The 18,264-nt window shown below is 45.1% G+C and overlaps 1 protein-coding gene across 1 annotated transcript in view; it reads right to left on the reverse strand.

The window, feature by feature from the left end:
* The window catches only part of DYNC1H1 (dynein cytoplasmic 1 heavy chain 1), an 85,381-nt gene that overhangs the window by 44,438 nt on the left and 22,679 nt on the right, over positions 1-18,264 (reverse strand). The window contains exons 6-21 of the mRNA XM_032287364.1: positions 17,118-17,389; positions 16,799-17,026; positions 14,033-15,109; positions 13,181-13,360; positions 11,963-12,112; positions 8,521-8,667; positions 5,891-6,031; positions 5,048-5,224; positions 4,801-4,911; positions 4,597-4,716; positions 3,562-3,801; positions 1,685-1,840; positions 1,442-1,555; positions 1,080-1,190; positions 790-999; positions 462-608 (exon numbers count right to left, since the gene is read on the reverse strand). Coding sequence (XP_032143255.1) covers positions 462-608; positions 790-999; positions 1,080-1,190; positions 1,442-1,555; positions 1,685-1,840; positions 3,562-3,801; positions 4,597-4,716; positions 4,801-4,911; positions 5,048-5,224; positions 5,891-6,031; positions 8,521-8,667; positions 11,963-12,112; positions 13,181-13,360; positions 14,033-15,109; positions 16,799-17,026; positions 17,118-17,389 — 3,581 coding nt within the window. The remainder of the gene's footprint in view (positions 1-461; positions 609-789; positions 1,000-1,079; positions 1,191-1,441; positions 1,556-1,684; positions 1,841-3,561; positions 3,802-4,596; positions 4,717-4,800; positions 4,912-5,047; positions 5,225-5,890; positions 6,032-8,520; positions 8,668-11,962; positions 12,113-13,180; positions 13,361-14,032; positions 15,110-16,798; positions 17,027-17,117; positions 17,390-18,264) is intronic.

Consider the following 18,264-nt stretch of genomic DNA (forward strand, 5'->3'; position numbering starts at 1 on the left):
AAAAAAAAAAAAAAAAAAAAAAAAAAAAAAAAAAAAAACCCACAAACAAGAAAAACACAAGAACTGGCTGGCTATGGTGACTCATGCCTGTAATCCCAACACTTTGGGAGGCCAATGCAGAAGGACTGCTTAAGCCCAGGAGTTCAAGGCCAGAAGACGAACCTGGGCAATATAGTGAGATTTCATCTCTACAAAACATAAAAAGTTAGCCCAGCAAGATGGCATGTGCCTGTGGTCCCAGCTACTTGGAGGCTGAGGTGGGAGGATCGCTTAAGCCCAGAAAGTCAAGGCTGCAGCGAGCTGTGATCACACCACTGCACTCCAGCATGGGTGAGAGTAAGACTCTCTCAAAAAGTAAAATAAAATAAAAAACAGGTACCTAGTAACTGTCAGTGAAAACATATTATAGTGAAAGTGTGGAAGACCACCAGTGGGAGGGGAAGCTTCCCCAGCAACAGCACCTTGTAATATGGAGAAAGCTTCATGGCCGAGACGCTGTTGATGTGCTCTTTGACCTTGTTGAAGAGGTCATCCCAGCCACGGATCAAGCGGCACTTGTTCTGATAGTTAACCAAGTCTAGTTCATAAGTATTCCACACTTCTCTTATCTGAATTCAAACCAGAAAGATGCACGTTATCACTACGTGGGCATTTACCAGTTGCACAAGGGACCAAGCATTATGAGAACAGAAAGGACCACAGATGACAAGGCTCCATTTTTACATAACTCAGATCTATACAACAGCCTGAAACATGACGTAAAAGCAGCTGTTCAGTTCTATTACTTGCCTGCTTCAAAAATTCTTCCAAAGCCATCTCCCCTTGTGCCACAAGCAGTACATCCTTGACGATAGCTTCATTTTTCTGCAAGTCAACATCCCAGATTTGGCCAAGGGTTAGCTCAGAAACAACCCAATTAACATGAAGCCTTTTCATGAGCTGTTTCCAATGGCGGTCTTTAAGTGCTTCAGATTTCAGTTCAATCACCAGCATGTTTATCTGTGGAGAAAGTACACAAAGTCATCTATGCAGGTGCATTTCTAATGTACACTCATCACCGTGTGACACTGGCCACCCACCTTCATGTAGCCTTTCAGAAGCCTTTGAACAAACTCATAGGACGCATACTGTCGCAATCGGGCAGGGAAGTTTTTCAGCTGGTTCAAGAGGGCATCCAAATTCTGTCGAAGCTGTTGAGAGAAACATAAGATGGTATTTAGCTTGCCAACATTTCTTTAAATGGTGAAATATTTCCTTAAAAAATGGTTTCAAAATAAATTTTACAATATTCTGGATGAATAATGTAAATGACATGCAGCACATTAAGTGACATCTGATGAACTCACAATACAAATACACAAACTTGGTTTGGCAAGTTCCTGAATAAGGTCTGTAACCGTTAAAACAGATGTACACAAACATCGATTTTCGTGAGATATACCTTTCGAGGCTGTACTGAAACCCATGGCTGCTCCTTCATCTGATCAATTTGCTCCCAAACCTTAGAAAGTTCTGACCAAACACCTTTTAGGTCCTGCAATTCTTCTAAGGCCACCTGTGATTGAGAATAGCAAAGCAGTTGACTTTGGAAATAGAAATCACCCCAGGATCTGGCAGGGCCCTGGAGATGAACAACGTCAATGGTGGGGAGCAGGGTTCTCCACTCCTTCCCAGTGGTTTATACCTGCACACGCTCCTCACTGCCACTGAGAAGCCCAGTATCTGTCAATTCCAGCGCCTCCTTGGCCTTTGCACACTTCTCTCTGTCGTCCTTCAGCCTGCCAAACTTCCCTTCATATATGGTGAGAGCCTGAAGCGCCTCTTCTGGGCGAAGGTTGCCCTGAAAGCAGTCAGAGCACAGAGAATTGGAGCAGTCTCAGGGGAGATGAGCATTTAGGCTTTAAAATGATGCACAGGGCCTGCAGGGCTTCTGGACTTTTCTGATTCTTTGCACACATCTTCATATGGAAACATTCAACAAGATGTCCACTTGGGATGTGTGCACAGTAGTGAATTTTATTTTTACATCAATATTTTCCATAAATAAAAAAATAGAATGGTGGAGCATCTCTTGATTTAGCCATCCTCTTATCCAGTACCCTGGGAGGTGGGAGAAGAGGCAGCAGACTCGGTCTCACGTGCACATCCCCAATGATAAAAGAGGACAACCCTCCAGGGCCTGCCAGCCACAACTTCCCCAAAGAACACAGCTGTTACATCAGCTACCCAGCCAAGAGAAGAATGATGGGAAATCACCAGAAACAGACTCTACTTTGCATTAACACTACTATTTGCATACTTCCTTTTCATTTTAATAACTGATGAGAGGTGCATAAAATATTGCTGTTTTCTACTAAGGCAAAATATCAAAAAAATATTTTATTTGGGCTGGACATGGTAGCTCATGCCTGTAATCCTAGCACTTTGGGAAGCTAAGGTGGGAGACTGCTTGAGTTGAGGAGTTTGAGACCAGCCTGGGACTTCACCTCTACTAAAAATAAACAATTAGCTGAGATTATAGGGCATGCCTATATTCTCAGCTACAATGCTTGATCCCAGGAAATTGAGGCTTCAGTGAGCTATGACCACATCATTGCACTCCAGCCTAAGTGACACAGTGAGACTCTGCCTCAAAAAAATTTTTTTGTTTAACTCTAACACAATATTGGCACCAAGGTGAGGTGATAAGAGATATTCAAATTTTGTTGATCAGAATCTTGCTATTGATTAATACTCAGCTCCTCCGATGGAGTAAGCACTCATAACCTAGCAGTACCAACATTTCTTTGCCATTTCTGGCAAAAGCAGAAACCATCAAACCAAAAGTAAGCACACAGCAGAACCTGCAGGGGCCCAGAGGCACGGAAATGGTTACAGGCAGGACGGGCCAATTAACCAGCACATCTTTGTGGAAGGCTAAATCTGTCATTAGGCCTATTGTGGGAAACTTACATCCCCAAACCAAAAAACCAGATTAATATTCAAAATATGTTCACGTCTTTTCCATTTGTCTTTTCTATGCTTATATTCCCTAAATAAGTAAAAATTTGAAAATTAAAAAAACAAACCAACTGCCTGGGACCCACCATAATCCAAGTGGATCAGCATTTGTAGACGGAATAAGGGTCCAGGCATTTGTATTTATATGCTCCCCAGATAATTTCACGTACCCTTAGGAAATAACAAAATTAACAAAGGGAGCAAAAAATTAAATAAATAAGATTTTGAATTCCACTCCCAGTAAACGGAATACACTGCTATCTACTACCGCTTCTGCTGTCAGCACGAGCTGCCAGCCCCCTTCCACACCACCCTCAGGCACAGCAGTGGCCGCCGAGCCCGCGCTCTCATCTGCCTCCGTCTGCAGCAGCATCACCACCTGACTTGCCTGTCTCTTCTTGCTCATTTTTCTCTCTCTCTCACTGAGCGTGATTCCATGAGGGTAGGGGCTCTTGCCCTTTTCACTCTCTGCTCTATCTCCACTACCTAGCACAATGCCTGGAACACAGTCGGCGCTCAATAGATTAGGAGTCTGCTGGGTCACCAGCTGGTGGGACTCACCGTGACAGGCTTGGTCTTCTCCCAGTCGGTCAGCAGGTCAGTGGTGCGGCTTTCCACAGCTCGATCCTCCTGCACAATCTTCATTTGCAGGTTTGCCACCTGCTGCTGAATGGCAGAGTCCTTCCGCCGCATGATGTCATTGAAGGCTCCCCACTCTCCCTCGATGTTGTCAATATAAAGCCAGGACGGTGGGAACTGGAACCTTTGCTTTTCCAGTAAGCGTTGGCCATTGCGGTAGAGCTTTGAGAGTTAAAAAATAAGCCAGATTTTTCTTCTCTAACAATGATAGAAATTATTACCAGAGCCCATGAAAGAGAAGGCACTTTATAGTTATAAAACATCATGAAGCCAGAGCCCCACAGCGGTTTGCTGGGCCCCAGGCGCGGCAGCTCACGAACTAAGGAGATCAAGACCAGCCTGGCCAACATAGTGAAACCCTGTCTCTACTAAAAATACAAAAAAATTAGCCAGGTGTGGTGGTGTGCACCTGTAATCCCACCTACTTGGGAGGCTGACGCAGGAAAATAACTTGAACCTGAGAGGAAGAGGTTGCAGTGGGCCGAGACTGCCCCACTGCACCCCATCCCAGTCGACAGAGGAAGACTCTGTCTCAAAAAAGAAAAAAAACCAAGATGCCCAGCATCTGCACTGAGTTTTTATTATTTACTTAGCTTTTTGAGATGGAGTCTTGCTCTGTTGCCCAGGTTGAGGGACTACAGGCACGTGCCACCACACCCAGCTAAATTTTTGTATATTTTTAGTAGAGATGGGGTTTCACCGCGTTGGCCCCGCTGGTCTCAAACTCCTGACCTCTCACCTTGGCCTCCCAAAGTGTTGGGATTACAGGCGTGAGCAATTGCACCTGGCCTACACTGAGTTTTTACAATCACAATCAGACTTAACAATCAGGCTGTTACAATAGAGGTGATCTGTGGGCCATACTAAGAAAAGAGTGCCTTATGGGTTGAGTGAGGACATTCTCTCAGAATCCAAAATACTATAGAGGCCAAATTTTTCACTGTTCATAGAGCTTACCTCAACTTGTTTCTCAAACTGCTTGATCTTCCGTTTCAAAGACTGCACATAGGTGATGAAAGTCACTGCATCAGAGGTGCTGGCCGTGTCTACTGAGTGCTGCTCCAACTCTTGGCGAGACTGTTGAGAAAGAGGGGAGTATTTCATCACAGAGCCAGGGTTTACCAATAGGCTGGTTACAGAGGCAGAATCCTATGTCCTCACCTTTGAGATTTGGGAATGGAATTCTGTCATGTTTGATCCTAGCATCTGCCCAAATTTGCTAAGAACCTCCTTATGCCAAGAGTCATACTTCAAGTTCACCTTAGATTGTACCTGAGGGTGAAACAGCACACAACACATCATCAGCTCTTTCCTGCTGGTGTGTTTAGCCTTCAAATGAATTTTAGTCTAACAGAAATGTTGCTTTTACAGCTACCCTAACAGCTTTCAATCAGACAGCAGAGTTCACCTTGCCATAATCTATAACTACTGGTCCAAACTCTTTCTTGGTTTCTGCATTGTCAAAGGTTCCTCTGGCCTTCCTTATTTGGACCAGCAGAGCCTGCCATTTGTTGAGATCTTCTCCAAGTCTGTTATAGATGTTTTCAGCTTGCATATCCCATAAACACTGATACTGAAGCCAAACCTGCAAATGGAAAACACAGTTAAATAATACTTTGATTTTTCATTTTGTAGAATACTAGCCCGCTTACGTTCACATTCCATTAAGAAGGTTCATGTCTTTCACCACTATTAGAGAAATTCTCACTTCAGATTCTCAGAATTTTCATATCAAAAAAGAATACAATTTACTATTCTCAAATGTCATGTTAAAACTCCAAAAGATGTAACCTATCATTTACTCTGCTTTAAATTAGCAAATAGTATCTAGTGAACCATAGATATAGTCAAGACCTTTTAGCTCCATGTTCTTTTCTTTGTAACTTGTACTTTTTTTTTTGAGACAGAATTTTGATCTTGTTGCCAAGGCTAGAGTGCAATGGTGTGATCTTGGCTCACCGCGATCTCCACCTCCCAGGTTCAACTGATTCTCCTGCCTCAGCCTCCCAAATAGCTGGGATTACAGGCATGCACCACCACACCCAGCTAATTTTTTATATTTTTAGTAGAGACAGGGTTTCTCCATGTTAGTCAGGCTGGTATTGAACTCTCAACCTCAGGTGATCTGCCCACCTTGGCCTCCCAAAGTGCTGGGATTACAGGTGTGAGCCACCGCACCGGGCCTATCTTATACCCTTAAGCATCTAGAATAGACTATACGCATATTTGAATGAAATGAGGAGTGTCTTACCTTGACATATTGTTCAACTTCAGTTACAATGCCCATGACAGCGGAATACGACTCTTCCAGGGCCACAGGGCCATCAGGCATCCGTGTTAAAGCATTTCGATAGAACTTCTCTTCCTCAGTCAATTCGTAATGTACACCCACCTAGCCAACCAAAGCCAAAATGAACGCAAGTAGTATATATGAAAATGCTAATCTCAGTGTCACCTCTTACTTAATTAAAATGAACTGCAAGAAAAGCTCATGACTAAAATGGTATTTATGGGATAATATCCACTTACCCTGGCCACAAGTAACCACAAAGACTACTTATATTTAACTCATCCAACCAATAAAAGAAACATTAATCACAACAGAGAGAAATGTGGCATCACTAATGGCACAATGCAAAAACAGCTGGAGAGGGCACAAAGCCTTTCCTCATTTTAACTATCTGAGTGCCTGTTATGTACCAGGCACTATTCTAGGTACAATAAGCAGATAAAAACCCCTGGTCACAGGGACTTACACTCTATGGGAGGAGAGGCGTGATTAGGGAATAAATCAAACACACAGAATGTAAGCTGGTGAGAGGTAACTATGCAGCAAGAGTGAGAAGAGAAGGATTGTGGGCGCAACATGGGGAAGGCTGCATTTTAAACAGCAAGGTCAGGAAAGGCCTCACCGAGAAGGGGACAGTTGTGAGAAACCAGGAGGGGAGGGGCAAGTTGTGAATACTTGCCACCAAGGACTCGGCGTTGAGAAGGCCCAGGGGCAAGAGTCTACCAGCATGTTTGAGGACCAGCAAGACTGCACTGTGATGGGGCACAGCCAGTGAAGGGAGAAGCAGCAGGAGCCGAAGTCAGAGAAACAAGAAGCATCACCTTGGCCCAGTAAGCCACTGTGGGGCTCTGGCTTCATGATGAGTGAGATAGGAAGTCATTAAAGGGCTCCAAAAGAGTGTCAGGATTGACTTAGAATCTAAGACTTGCTTTGGCTGCTGTGTTGAAAACAGATTTCAGGGAGGTAAAGGCAGAGAGAACAGATAGGAGGGAACATTAATAATCCAAATGAGAGGTGATGGTACCTTGCACAGGGTGGGGCCAGTGAAACAGCTCAGCATTCATTTTCAAGAGACACACCATTTTAGGTCTGAATAACTGAAGGATGGGAAGTGAAAGACTGAGGGAAGATCAGGGAAGGCAGGGCTGGAGAGATGCTCAGTGCCTCCCAGCCAGCCAAGTGGAGATGCCATGCTGGCAGATGGGCAGACAAGCCTGGAGTCGGGAGAAAGGTCAGCTGGAGACATGAGCACAGAGCTGTCGGCTTTTGGTGGCATTTAAAGTCAAGGAGACTAGATGAGATCATAAGAGAGTGCTCGGGAGTGGAGAGGGAAGGGAACATTTAGAGGGCGTTTAAGGGGAAGGCAAAAGGGGAACCAACAGAGAAGACTAGCCACTGAGGTGGGAGGAAAACCGGGAGGCGTGGTGCTCTGAAGAGTCCAGCGCATCGTGCAGGAGGAAGCCTCCATCAAATCCTGCAGTCAAGAGGTGAGACAAGGACGGAGAAGCCCACTAGTCAGCAGGGTGGGACCGCTGGTGATCACACAGAGCAGTGCTGGAGGAGGCTGGATGAGCGCCTGAGAAAGGAGCTTCTTTATAAGGGCTGCAGGGGACATGGGGTCCCGTTTAGGTACTGAAAGAAGACCCAGGAGAGAGGGAAGAACAGCTGAGCAAGAGCGAGGAGGTGGGTTCTAGGGCACAAGGTGAGGGCTGGCTTTAGTTTGTTAAATTTGGAGATAAGCAAGAGAACAATGTAAATAAAAACACGGCTGGTTAAAAACAGAAGACTCATGATGAGAAAGATGCTGAGAACTGTATATAGACTCCTTGAAGGGCAGAAACCAATATTCACAGCTTGGTGCTGATCAGCTGGACAGTGCCCAGCATTAGGTGAAACATTACCATGATTTTAGTCACAGGCAATTAACTACCTCAAAAAAATTCCTTAAAGAACTGAGTTTATGTTCAAAGGTAAGAAAAGGGGTAATGTCTTGACAAGATCACTAAATTCTGGAAGAGTCTGCAATAGCAGAAGCTGTGCCATCTTTTTGTTTGAAAGCCACTGGCCCTATTTAGAAGTAACACTGGGTTGAGGTTGGGGACTAACTGGTCTTTTGAGCTTTTCTCTTGCTCTAAAAGTATGCTAAGAGTATATTATATCTGAGATCTGCTTTAAGATAATCTGGTGGGGGTGGAGAGGTAGGGAAGAAAATATAAATATCGATGGCCACATATTGATAAAGCTGTATGGTGGGGGCTCTTGATTCCTCCAACTTTTGTGTATGTTTTAAAATTCCCCGAATAAAAAGTGGGGGGGGGGGGGGGGGAGAGGGAGAAGCAGGAATTGAGATTCCCAAAGAAGCTCATGGACAGGAGTTCCAAGAGATTACTGTGAACAAGCTACAAATGCCAAGTAATGAGTTGGAAAAAATGGTCAGGGCACACAAAGCCTCCCTAGCTTTCCCCTGGGTGTCTGGAGTTTGTAAAGACACACCAAGAGCTTATTTAAAGAGGCACCATGGAGAAGTGGTATCACAGAGCCCCATGAGAGGCCTGGTCAGGGGCGTGTGCTTCAAGTCGTTGAAGGCTTACCTGGTACCTCTGACTCTGGATCCTGGGGAGAGACAGTACAACCATCTTCCAGGCAAACATTTCCTGATACAGCTTATATCTGCACTCTTCAATTGGTGGATTCAAGTAGATTACCTGATTGGTTATTCTTAGCTCATGAACGACATTCTGTGAAAGAAAGGTTTCATTTTTTCCTCAGCAATCTATTTCACTAAAAGTTGTTTTTTTTTTGTTTTTTTTTTTATATAGGTCAGTTATGTTCTTATTGCCCAGGCTGGAGTACAATGGCACAATCTCAGCTCACTGCAACAACTTCTGCCTCCTGGGTTTAAGAGATTCTCTTGTCTAAGCCTCCCAAGTACCTGGGATTATAGGCATGTGTCACCATGCACAGCTAATTTTATATTTTTAGTAGAGATGGGGTTTCACCATGTTGGGCAGGCTGGTCTATAACTCCTGACCCTAGATGATCCACCTGCCTCAGCCTCCCAAAGTGCTGGGATCAACAGGCGTGAGCCATTGTGCCCAGTCCTTTGGTTTGTTTTTGTTTTTTGAGACAGGGTCTCACTCTGTCACCCAGGTTGGAGTGCAGTGGTGACATGGCTTACTTGACCTCCTGGGCTCAAGCAATCCTCCTGACTCTAGCCCCCCAGGTAGCTGGGACCACAGGCGTGAACCACCATGCCTAGACAATTTTTGTATTTTTTTTTAATAGAGATGGGGTTTTGTCATGTTGCCCAGGCTAGTCTTGAACTTCAGAGCACTCAAGTGATCCACCCACCTCAACCTCCCAAAGCGTTACGATTATAGGTGTGAGCCACCGTGCCTGGCCTCAATAAAATAGTTTTGATGTTCAACATCTTCTCTCTCTAAATTACTAAACTACTTCAGTCTGAACCACAAAGTCTGTCACTAGATCGTCAGATGTGGTCTTGTATGCCATGTTTGTCATCTGTGCCGTCCCCAAAAGAATGTAAGTCAGACAGCAGGTGCTGCTTCACCTCCTCCTGGGTCCCTGGTCCCCAGGCACTGAACACACAACAGGTACTCAATGAAGCTTCATCTGATTTGACATAGTATATGATGATCTCTCAATATAACGAACTTGAGACCCAAGAAACTAGCACCACTGATGCAGTGATACAAATCAAGCATCAACTGTCAGGCAATGATTAAGGTTGACCAAGGTCAGGTAAGTCTGTGCCACCTGCCAGTGCTTTAAGCTAAACAAGAATTCCACCTCAGTCTCCACTAGATAGTCTGTTGCTTCACAACAGGGATATGTTCTGAGAAATGCATGGTTAGGCGATTTCGTCACTGTGCAAACTCCACAGCATGTATCTACACAAGTCTAGATGGAAGAGCCCACTACACACCTAGGCTATGTGGCATGGCCGATTGTTCCCAGACTACAAACCTGTACACCATGTTACGGTACTGAATACTGTAGGCAACTGTAATACAATGGTATTTGTGTATCTAAACATATAAAAGGTACGGTAAAAGTACAGTAATCAAGCTTGGCATGGTAGCTCACACCTGTAATCCCAGCACTTTGGGAGGCTGAGGCAGGCGGATCACAAAGTCAGGATTTCGAGACCGGCCTGACCAACATGGAGAAACCCTGTCTGTACTAAAAATACAAAAAATTAGCTGGGTGTGGTGGCACATGCCTGTAATGCTCACTACTCGGGAGGCTGAAGCAGGAGAATCGCTTGAACCTGGGAGGTGGAGGTTGCGGTGAGCTGAGACTGCACCATTGCACTGCAGCCTGGGCAACAAGAGCGAAACTCCATCTAAAAAAAATACAGTAATCTTCAGGACCACCACTGTATATGTGGTCTGTCCTTGACCAAAATGTCATCATGCAGTGCATGACTGTAACTGTATCAACTTAGAAACACTCATTTGTTTCTCTGGGACTTGTTTTTTTTTAATTTAATTTAATTTTTATTTTTTTGAGACGGAGTCTCGCTCTGTCACCCAGGCTGGAGTGCAGTGACGCAATCTCAGCTCACTGCAACCTACTCATCCTGGGTTCAGGCAATTCTCTGCCTCAGCCTCCGAGGGGCTGGGATTACAGGCACCCACCACCACACCCAGCTAACTTTTGTATTTTTTTTTTTTTAGTAGAGACGGTGTTTCACCAACTTGGCTACGCTGGTCTTGAACTCCTGACATTGTGATCCACCCGCCTCGGCTTCCCAAAGTGCTGGGATCACAGGCATGAGTCACCTCGCCAGGCCCGGGACTTGGTATTTTTAAAAGTATGCTCTGGGGATGAAAATCCAATAACAGTAATATTCAAAAGTGAAAATAAAAATATTCAAAAGTGAAAACATTTTTCAAGTGTAAGAGAAAAAAAATAAAAGGTAAAGTCTACATAGGGAAAAAAAGCCAACTATTTCTCCCAGATCAAAGTTTTTACTGTTCTGTGAGGCCTTTTTATTGGTAAACATAACACAAATACTACAAACACTTACTGTTAAGGTAGACACCTTTGTAATCACCACCAATAGCAGCACATAGGGCCTACTTACACAGTTCTGCTTGACAGAATTACTATTATTATTGTTTTTTGAGACAGAGTCTTGCTGTGTTGCCAGGCTGGAGTGCAGTGGCGCAATCGCAGCTCACTGAAACCTCCGCCTCCGGGTTCAAGCAATTCTCCCAAGTATCTGGGACTACAGGTGCCCGCCACCACGCCCGGTTAATTGTTGTATTGTTAGTAGAGACGGGTTTTCACCATGTTGGCCAGGCTGGTTTCAAATTCTTGACCTCGTGATCTGCCCACCTCAGCCTCCCAAAGTGCTGGGACTACAGGTGTGTGCCACTGCACCTGGCCGACAGAATTACTGAACTGTCTAGAAAGCTTACTAAGCTCCACACAAATGGGAAACAGATGGCTTGGGCGACAAAGACTACCACTCTGTGGTGACCACTGTGCTGCCACCTTCCTCCAGGGGACGTGGACTTTTGTTAAAACAGTGAAATATGTTTTAGTGTCACGGTCTGAACATTTACTTCTGGCAGATTACATGCAGTTCTTGAAATAATTTATTGCATGAATGTTTGCTAACAAGTTTTTTCCCACAGTGTAGTTTTTTTTCCTAAAATTTCATTTTTCATTTTTTAAGACTTAAAATAATTATTTTAGACTCATAGGAGAGTTGCAAAGGAAGTACAAAGAGTTTCCACACAGCCTCTGCCAGCTTTCTTTAATGTTAACATCTTGCATGAGGGTGAGAGACTTTGGGGAAAGAGCGCAGAGGTCAACTGCCCTTCCCATCACATCATGCCAGAGGGCACATGGCACCTGCACTCACCACTGGTGACGCTGACCTTCATCACGTGGTGAAGGTGGCATCTGCCAGGTGTCCACACTGACCTTTTCATAGGTACTTTTAATGGGAGTACATGTTATTTTACCTATTAGCACATAGAATGCCACAGAAGCACTCACTTTGATCTTCGGCTCTCCACCAGGCTTGTGACTAACTTGTGGAGCATCCGTGTCCATGTCAACTTCTGCTTTATCTTCAGCTTGTCCAAGAAGAACCTGGGTCCACGCTCTTAGGCCAGCTTGCAGACGGACGCCCAATATTCTTTCAATCTACAGACAATGTTATATCAGAGAATAGTGTTTCTTCTCAAAGTCAGCTCACAAAGCAAGTTAATTACAAAGTGGTAGGTGTTTCAAATCAAAGACACAGTTCCTAACTACGTGCCTTCATATCTCCCTTCTCAGAATCTCACTTTGTCACTTTCTCCCAGCCACAGATGACTTGTTAGGCTGTGTTCTCCATCTTTGGATACCGAATCACCAATCCTTCACAATGTGTACCCTCTGCTATAATATATCCTCCTCCCCAACATGTCCCCTGACGTGCTCTCCCAAGTCCCCCGATGAGAAAAGGCATGGATCGGTAAGCTTGCTTTATGAACATTACCATACCTTCTACCCCTGTCCCCACGCGCCTACGGCGGTATTGATTGGGGCAGAATCTGACTGGGATTTCTAAACTGGGTGTTGGGGTGGGGCAGGGTCATCAGAATAGGATACCTGGAGGGCTAGAAAAGGTAACCTGAATCATAAGAAAAGCAAGGAAGGGCAAAGAGGAAGTTATCAAATATCCAGCAAATAAAGGGAACACTTTCTCCTGCCTCTTATATTCCTGCTTCCAACGTAGGCTTGATGTGAGTATTGACATGCAGCATTCGGTTCCTTTTCCTTTTTTTTTTTGTGACAGGGTCTCACTGTCGCACAGGCTGGAGTGCAGTGGTGCCATCTTGGCTCACTGCAACCTCTGCCTCCTGGGCTCAAGTGATCCTCCTGCCTCAGCCTCCTGAGTAGCTGGGACTATGGATGCTTGTCACCACACCTAGCTAGTTTTTGTATTTTTAGTAGAGACAGGGTCTTGTTATGTTGCCGTGGCTGGTCTTGAACCCCTGGCTCAAGTGATCTGCCTGCCTCAGCCTCTCAAACTGCTAGGATTACAGGCATGAGCCACTGTGCCTGGCCACAATTCAGTTCTATCATTAATTAAATAAGATTTTGGAGGGTAACTGAACTATCACAGTTAATTCCCAAGGAAAAATGCTTTTTAATGACAAACTAATAAGCTTACTGGAGGGTCAGCAGAAGAAAAATGATGAACACACTAGCAAATTCTATCCCTACCTCCATGTCAAGCTTGTTGACCCAGATGGGTAAATTGGAATAGGAGTGCAGATTTAAGTCATCCACTGCTTTCTGGACTCTGTTCAAGATCTCGGAGAAGGTCTTATGGTCATACATACAAGTTTCCAAGGAACGGACTTCTAGATCTATTTTTTCTTCAATGATCAACAGATCATCCACCTGGAAGGAAGAAATACTTAATATTTAAAACACCCACTCATACTCTGTTCCTTCATTCTCACATACGTTCTTCTCAAGTATTATAAATTAACAATGCTCCAGGTGCAGTTCTTCAATAAGTAGCTAATCCTAGCTGCTGGGGTGAGAACGCTAATCCCCAGGAAATGCATGGAACCTCACTAGCTTCTCTTCTCTTCCCTTACTCCAATTCACAGGAGGGGTGGCCACTGACTGACACATCTGGGAGAAGGAAATAAATGTGCTCTGCTCAGCTCCTCCTGCGCCTGGGAGCCAGCCTCGCTGCTGCATGCATCTGGTTTGCTGGCAGTTGTAGTCTCTGGGTGGATCATTAGCAGCCTTTGTGGCTGCAGACCTACAGCCTGCTCCACATTCAGCTGTATCAGCAATAAAGCTGCATTCTACTCCCAGACTCCTGTGTCCTTTAGCTTTCCACTTGTTTCTAAACTCAGCTTGTTACTTAATGGCCTCCCTAAAGCCCCCGCAACATTAAACAGCCTGGTGAGTACAAAGGCTCCTTCTCCTTTGCAGCTCGCATGGCCTTATGCTGCATCAATCATGCATGCCTTCTATGGGAGAACCAGTGTTTTAACTGAGTTCACTATTAGTGTTTCATTCATTACCAGGACACCTGAGGACTGCATTACAGCATACCTTTTCCTGGAAGTTGAAGACCGTCTCTGCTAAGCGCTGTACATACGGGTCAAGTTTGTAGGACTCCCACACCAATGCAATGCCTTCTGCAATCAGGGCCTGCACTTCCTTTTTCAAGCCAGCCACTAAAAGTGAAATGGTGTTCCGCTCCTCCACCTTCTCGCAGGTCCGTTCATAGGTACGAACGCTCTCGATCAGCGAGATGGCAAATGGGTAAAGCTGGTTTGCTTGATGGGCTTTGTTCACGATCGCCAGTGGGACTCGGAAACCAAGCCACTTGAGGTTCCGGACTTCTTTGGAAAGCGTGATAATCTCAGGAAGAAAGTTAACTTTCAGCTTAAGCACATTTCCAGTTCGGCCCCGAACCCGAGTACTTTCGATGGTGAAAATGCGCCCCGAGACACCGAGGTTGCGCTGCTGCACCTTCCTCGCCCAGTCATCAAAGATTTCCTGTGTGTTGAGCTTCATGCGGAAGCTGTCTCCGTCCTGCTTCAGCTTCTGCCCCTCCACGTGGTTTTCCCAGCCCTTGCCAAGGACATCTTCCACCCGCTTCATGTAGGCTGTCAGCTGCCTGTCGATCTGTTTGGCCCAGATGATAGACCCTGACACGGGGGGCAAGTCACGAACATGACTCATCTTACAAGCCTGACTCTGTGGGTACTGGACCTTGAACTTGTCGTGAAGAGACTCGATGTCATCTTTCACACGCTGGATCAGCTGGGTCTGGTACTCGCGAATGGCCCCACGGATGTGAGGCCTGACAAACAGCGCATTGAACCTGGAGAAAATCCTGAACATCTCGTTGGCATTCTTGGCTGTGCCAAGCTGATCCCGAAGGCGAGCCGTGATCCGGGTCTCCACTCTGTCGATCCGCTCATCGTACCTCTTCATCGCAGCCTCCCAGGCTTCTGTGCCCTCTTTGGAAACATCCAGTCCATCCACTTCCTTGACGTTCTCGTAAGCAAGGTTTACTTCCTCAATAGCATTCGCATCTGCAGCATCAAAAAGAACCTCAGCCACTTTCATATCTTGGGGTTCGGGGACTTCTCCTTGATTTTGTTGGGCAACTGCTGTGACCTAAAGAGAAAAGATATGTAATCAAGAAATGTTGACCAAATGAAGGTTTTAAAATTAATTTTAAGCCAGGTGCAGGGACTCATACCTGTAATCCCAGCACTTTGGGAGGCTGAGGCGGGAGGAACACCTGAGGTCAGGAGTTCGAGACCAGCCTGGCCAACATGGTGAAACCCCATCTCTACTAAAAATACAAAAATTAGCTGGGCGTGGTGGTGCATGCCTGTAATCCCAGCTACTCAGGAGGCTGCACAGGAGAATCACTTGAACCCAGGAGGTGGAGGTTGCAGGGAGCAGAGATGCACCACTACACTCCAGCCCGGGCAACAGAGCGAGATTCTGTCTCAAGATAAGTAAATAAAATAAACTTTATTTTTTAAGAGGCTCACTCTGTGCAGCCTCTAACTGCTAGGCTCAAGCAATCCTCCCACCTCAGCTTCCCACAGTGCTGGAATTACAAGTGTGAACCACTGTGCCTGGAAGACTTTTTAAAATTTTATTGTACACACCACACAAAAGCTACCAATTGGGAATACAGATTTTTAAACTTTGAGTCAAACATTTTATAACCACAACTTAGCAAAGCCACGTAAAATACTATAGAGTATATTTCAGCTCTGTACTACAAAGGTTGTTCAGACAATGTGGTTTTGTTGGACTAGATTTTTTTAAAGAAGAATGAAAGATAAATTCTGAAGAGAAAAAAATGTTTAAAAAATTAGTAATTTAATTACTTTGATAAATCTCAGGCATATGTAATTACTCTCCATGTTTTATAGAGGAGCACTCTCAGAAAAAGAGATTAAATAAAGTGTTCCCATTACAGAACTAAAAAATGGGGGAATTAGGATTTAAAACCTGGGGAGTCTGACTGTAGGGTCCTTGCAACATGGGGGAAGAGATAAATGGCTGGAGAATACTGAAGATTTGGACGGGCCAGGCATGGTGGCTCACGCCTGTAATCCCAGCACTTTGGGAGGCCGAGGTGGGTGGATCACTTGAGATCAGGAGTTCAAGACCAGCCTGGCCAACACAGTGAAACCTCATCTTTATCAAAAATGCAAAAGTTAGCTGGGCATGGTGGTGGGCGCCTGTAATCCCAGCTACTCAGGAGGCTGAGGCAGAACTGCTTGAACCCCAGAGGCAGAGGTTATGCCAAGACTGCAGCACTACACTCTAGCCTGGGTGACAGAGTGAGACCCAGTCACACACGCACACGCGCGCACACACACACTCTCTCTCTTACTAGATCTTAAAGACAGCAGTGACAAGACAAATGGAACAAAAGTACTTAACAGTGCAAAACAGGAAGGGTTAATTTTTCAAAAAACACATTAAAACAATTCATATGGGAAGGGCGTGGTGGCTCATACCTGTAACACCAGCATTTTGGGAGGCTGAAGTGGGTGGATCACTTGAGCTCAGGAGTTTGAGACCAGCCTGGGCAACATGATGAGACCCCGTCTCTACAAAAAACCTCAACCCCCACAAAAAAATTAGTTGTGCATGGTGGGTGCACCTATAGTCCCAGCTACTCAGGAAGCTGAGGTGGGAGGACTGCTTGAGCCCAGGAGGCAAAGGCTGCAGTGAGCCAAGATCACTCCACTGTGCTCTAGCCTAGCCTACAGAATGAGACTGTCTCAAAAGACAGAAACAAAAACAAAACGCTAATTTTTAGAATGCAAATCATACCTGTGGCCTCAGGACCCTGACGATAACAGCTCTCAGCTGTTCGTGCTGGCGTCTAAATTTTCTCATCTGGTCAAGGCGACCCTGCAGCTTCCTGTGGGCAGGGTTAATACGCCACACCATCTTCAGATTCTCTTCCCTTTTTCTTTTGACGATGTCTCTCAACAATACCTGAAGTTTCTCGTATTCATCATCCCAAGTCTGAAAAACTTCAAAGCATGCTACCATAACCTAGGATATAATTTCAAAAATGAAGCTTATTATTAAGACATATTTTCACCTCGATATCTTGAGGTTGGTTTTCTTATATATTAAAACTTACTTTTTCAAATTCTTCATAAGCAACATGCATCAATTTTCTTGTGCCCAATACTTTGAGTAATTGAGAACTCAAGTCTCTTGAAATTGCCTCCACCAAACGCAGTGCCCTCTGAATAGGATATTTTGTGTTTCGGATCTTTCGCAAATGGGTGAAAATGGCAACAAGTGCCTGTCTTATTTTGTCCAGCTCCGTGGCAGACAGCAAATCATTCAGAGGGAAGTCTTTCATCAGAGGATTATAGTCATTCACGGTTTCCAAAGCCTGTTTTAAACCTATGTTAACAGAGAAAGAGTTAATGGTTTTCATATAAAGTAACAAAACTAAGTAAACTAAAATATGCCATTATGACAGAACATTTTGATGTTGCAAAAGATCTAGCAAGACAACGGTTTAGATTTGAAAAAACATGTTATTAACAGGATAACCCCAGTGTTGTTCCATTTTTGCTTACTTCAGAGTCATCTCATATGTACTCTAAAGGCAGAAGGTGGCAGCCTCAGAGAATTTGCCTTTTTTGCTTTACTTCCTGTATCAGTGGTCCCCACCCTTTCTGGCAACAGGGACAAGTTTTGTGGAAGACGATTTTTCCATAGATGGTGTGGGGGGGTAGTTTCCGGGTGATTCAAGCACATTACATTTATTGTGTACTTTATTTCTATTATTATCATCACATACTTATCATAACATAGAATCAGTGGGAGCCCTGAGCTGGTTTTCCTGCAACTAGACGGTCCCATCTGGAGGTGATGTGATGGGAGACAGTGACAGATCATCAGGCATTAGATTCTCTTAAGAAGTGCACAATCTAGGCTGGGCGTGGTGGCTCACGCCTATAATCACAGCACTTTGGGAGGCCGAGGCGGGTGGATCACAAGGTCAAGAGATCGAGACCATCCTGGTCAACATGGTGAAACCCCGTCTCTACTAAAAATACAAAAATTAGCTGGGCATGGTGGCGCGGCCTATAGTCCCAGCTACTCGGGAGGCTGAGGTAGGAGAATTGCTTGAACCCAGGAGGCGGAGGTTACGGTGAGCCGAGATCGCGCCATTGCACTCCAGCCTGGGTAAGAAGAGTGAAACTCTGGCCGGGCGCGGTGGCTCAAGCCTGTAATCCCAGCACTGTGGGAGGCCGAGGCGGGTGGATCAC

This window comes from Sapajus apella, unplaced genomic scaffold (assembly GCF_009761245.1).
Source record: "Sapajus apella isolate SASKATOON/1434 unplaced genomic scaffold, GSC_monkey_1.0 scaffold20, whole genome shotgun sequence".
NCBI lineage: Eukaryota > Metazoa > Chordata > Mammalia > Primates > Cebidae > Sapajus > Sapajus apella.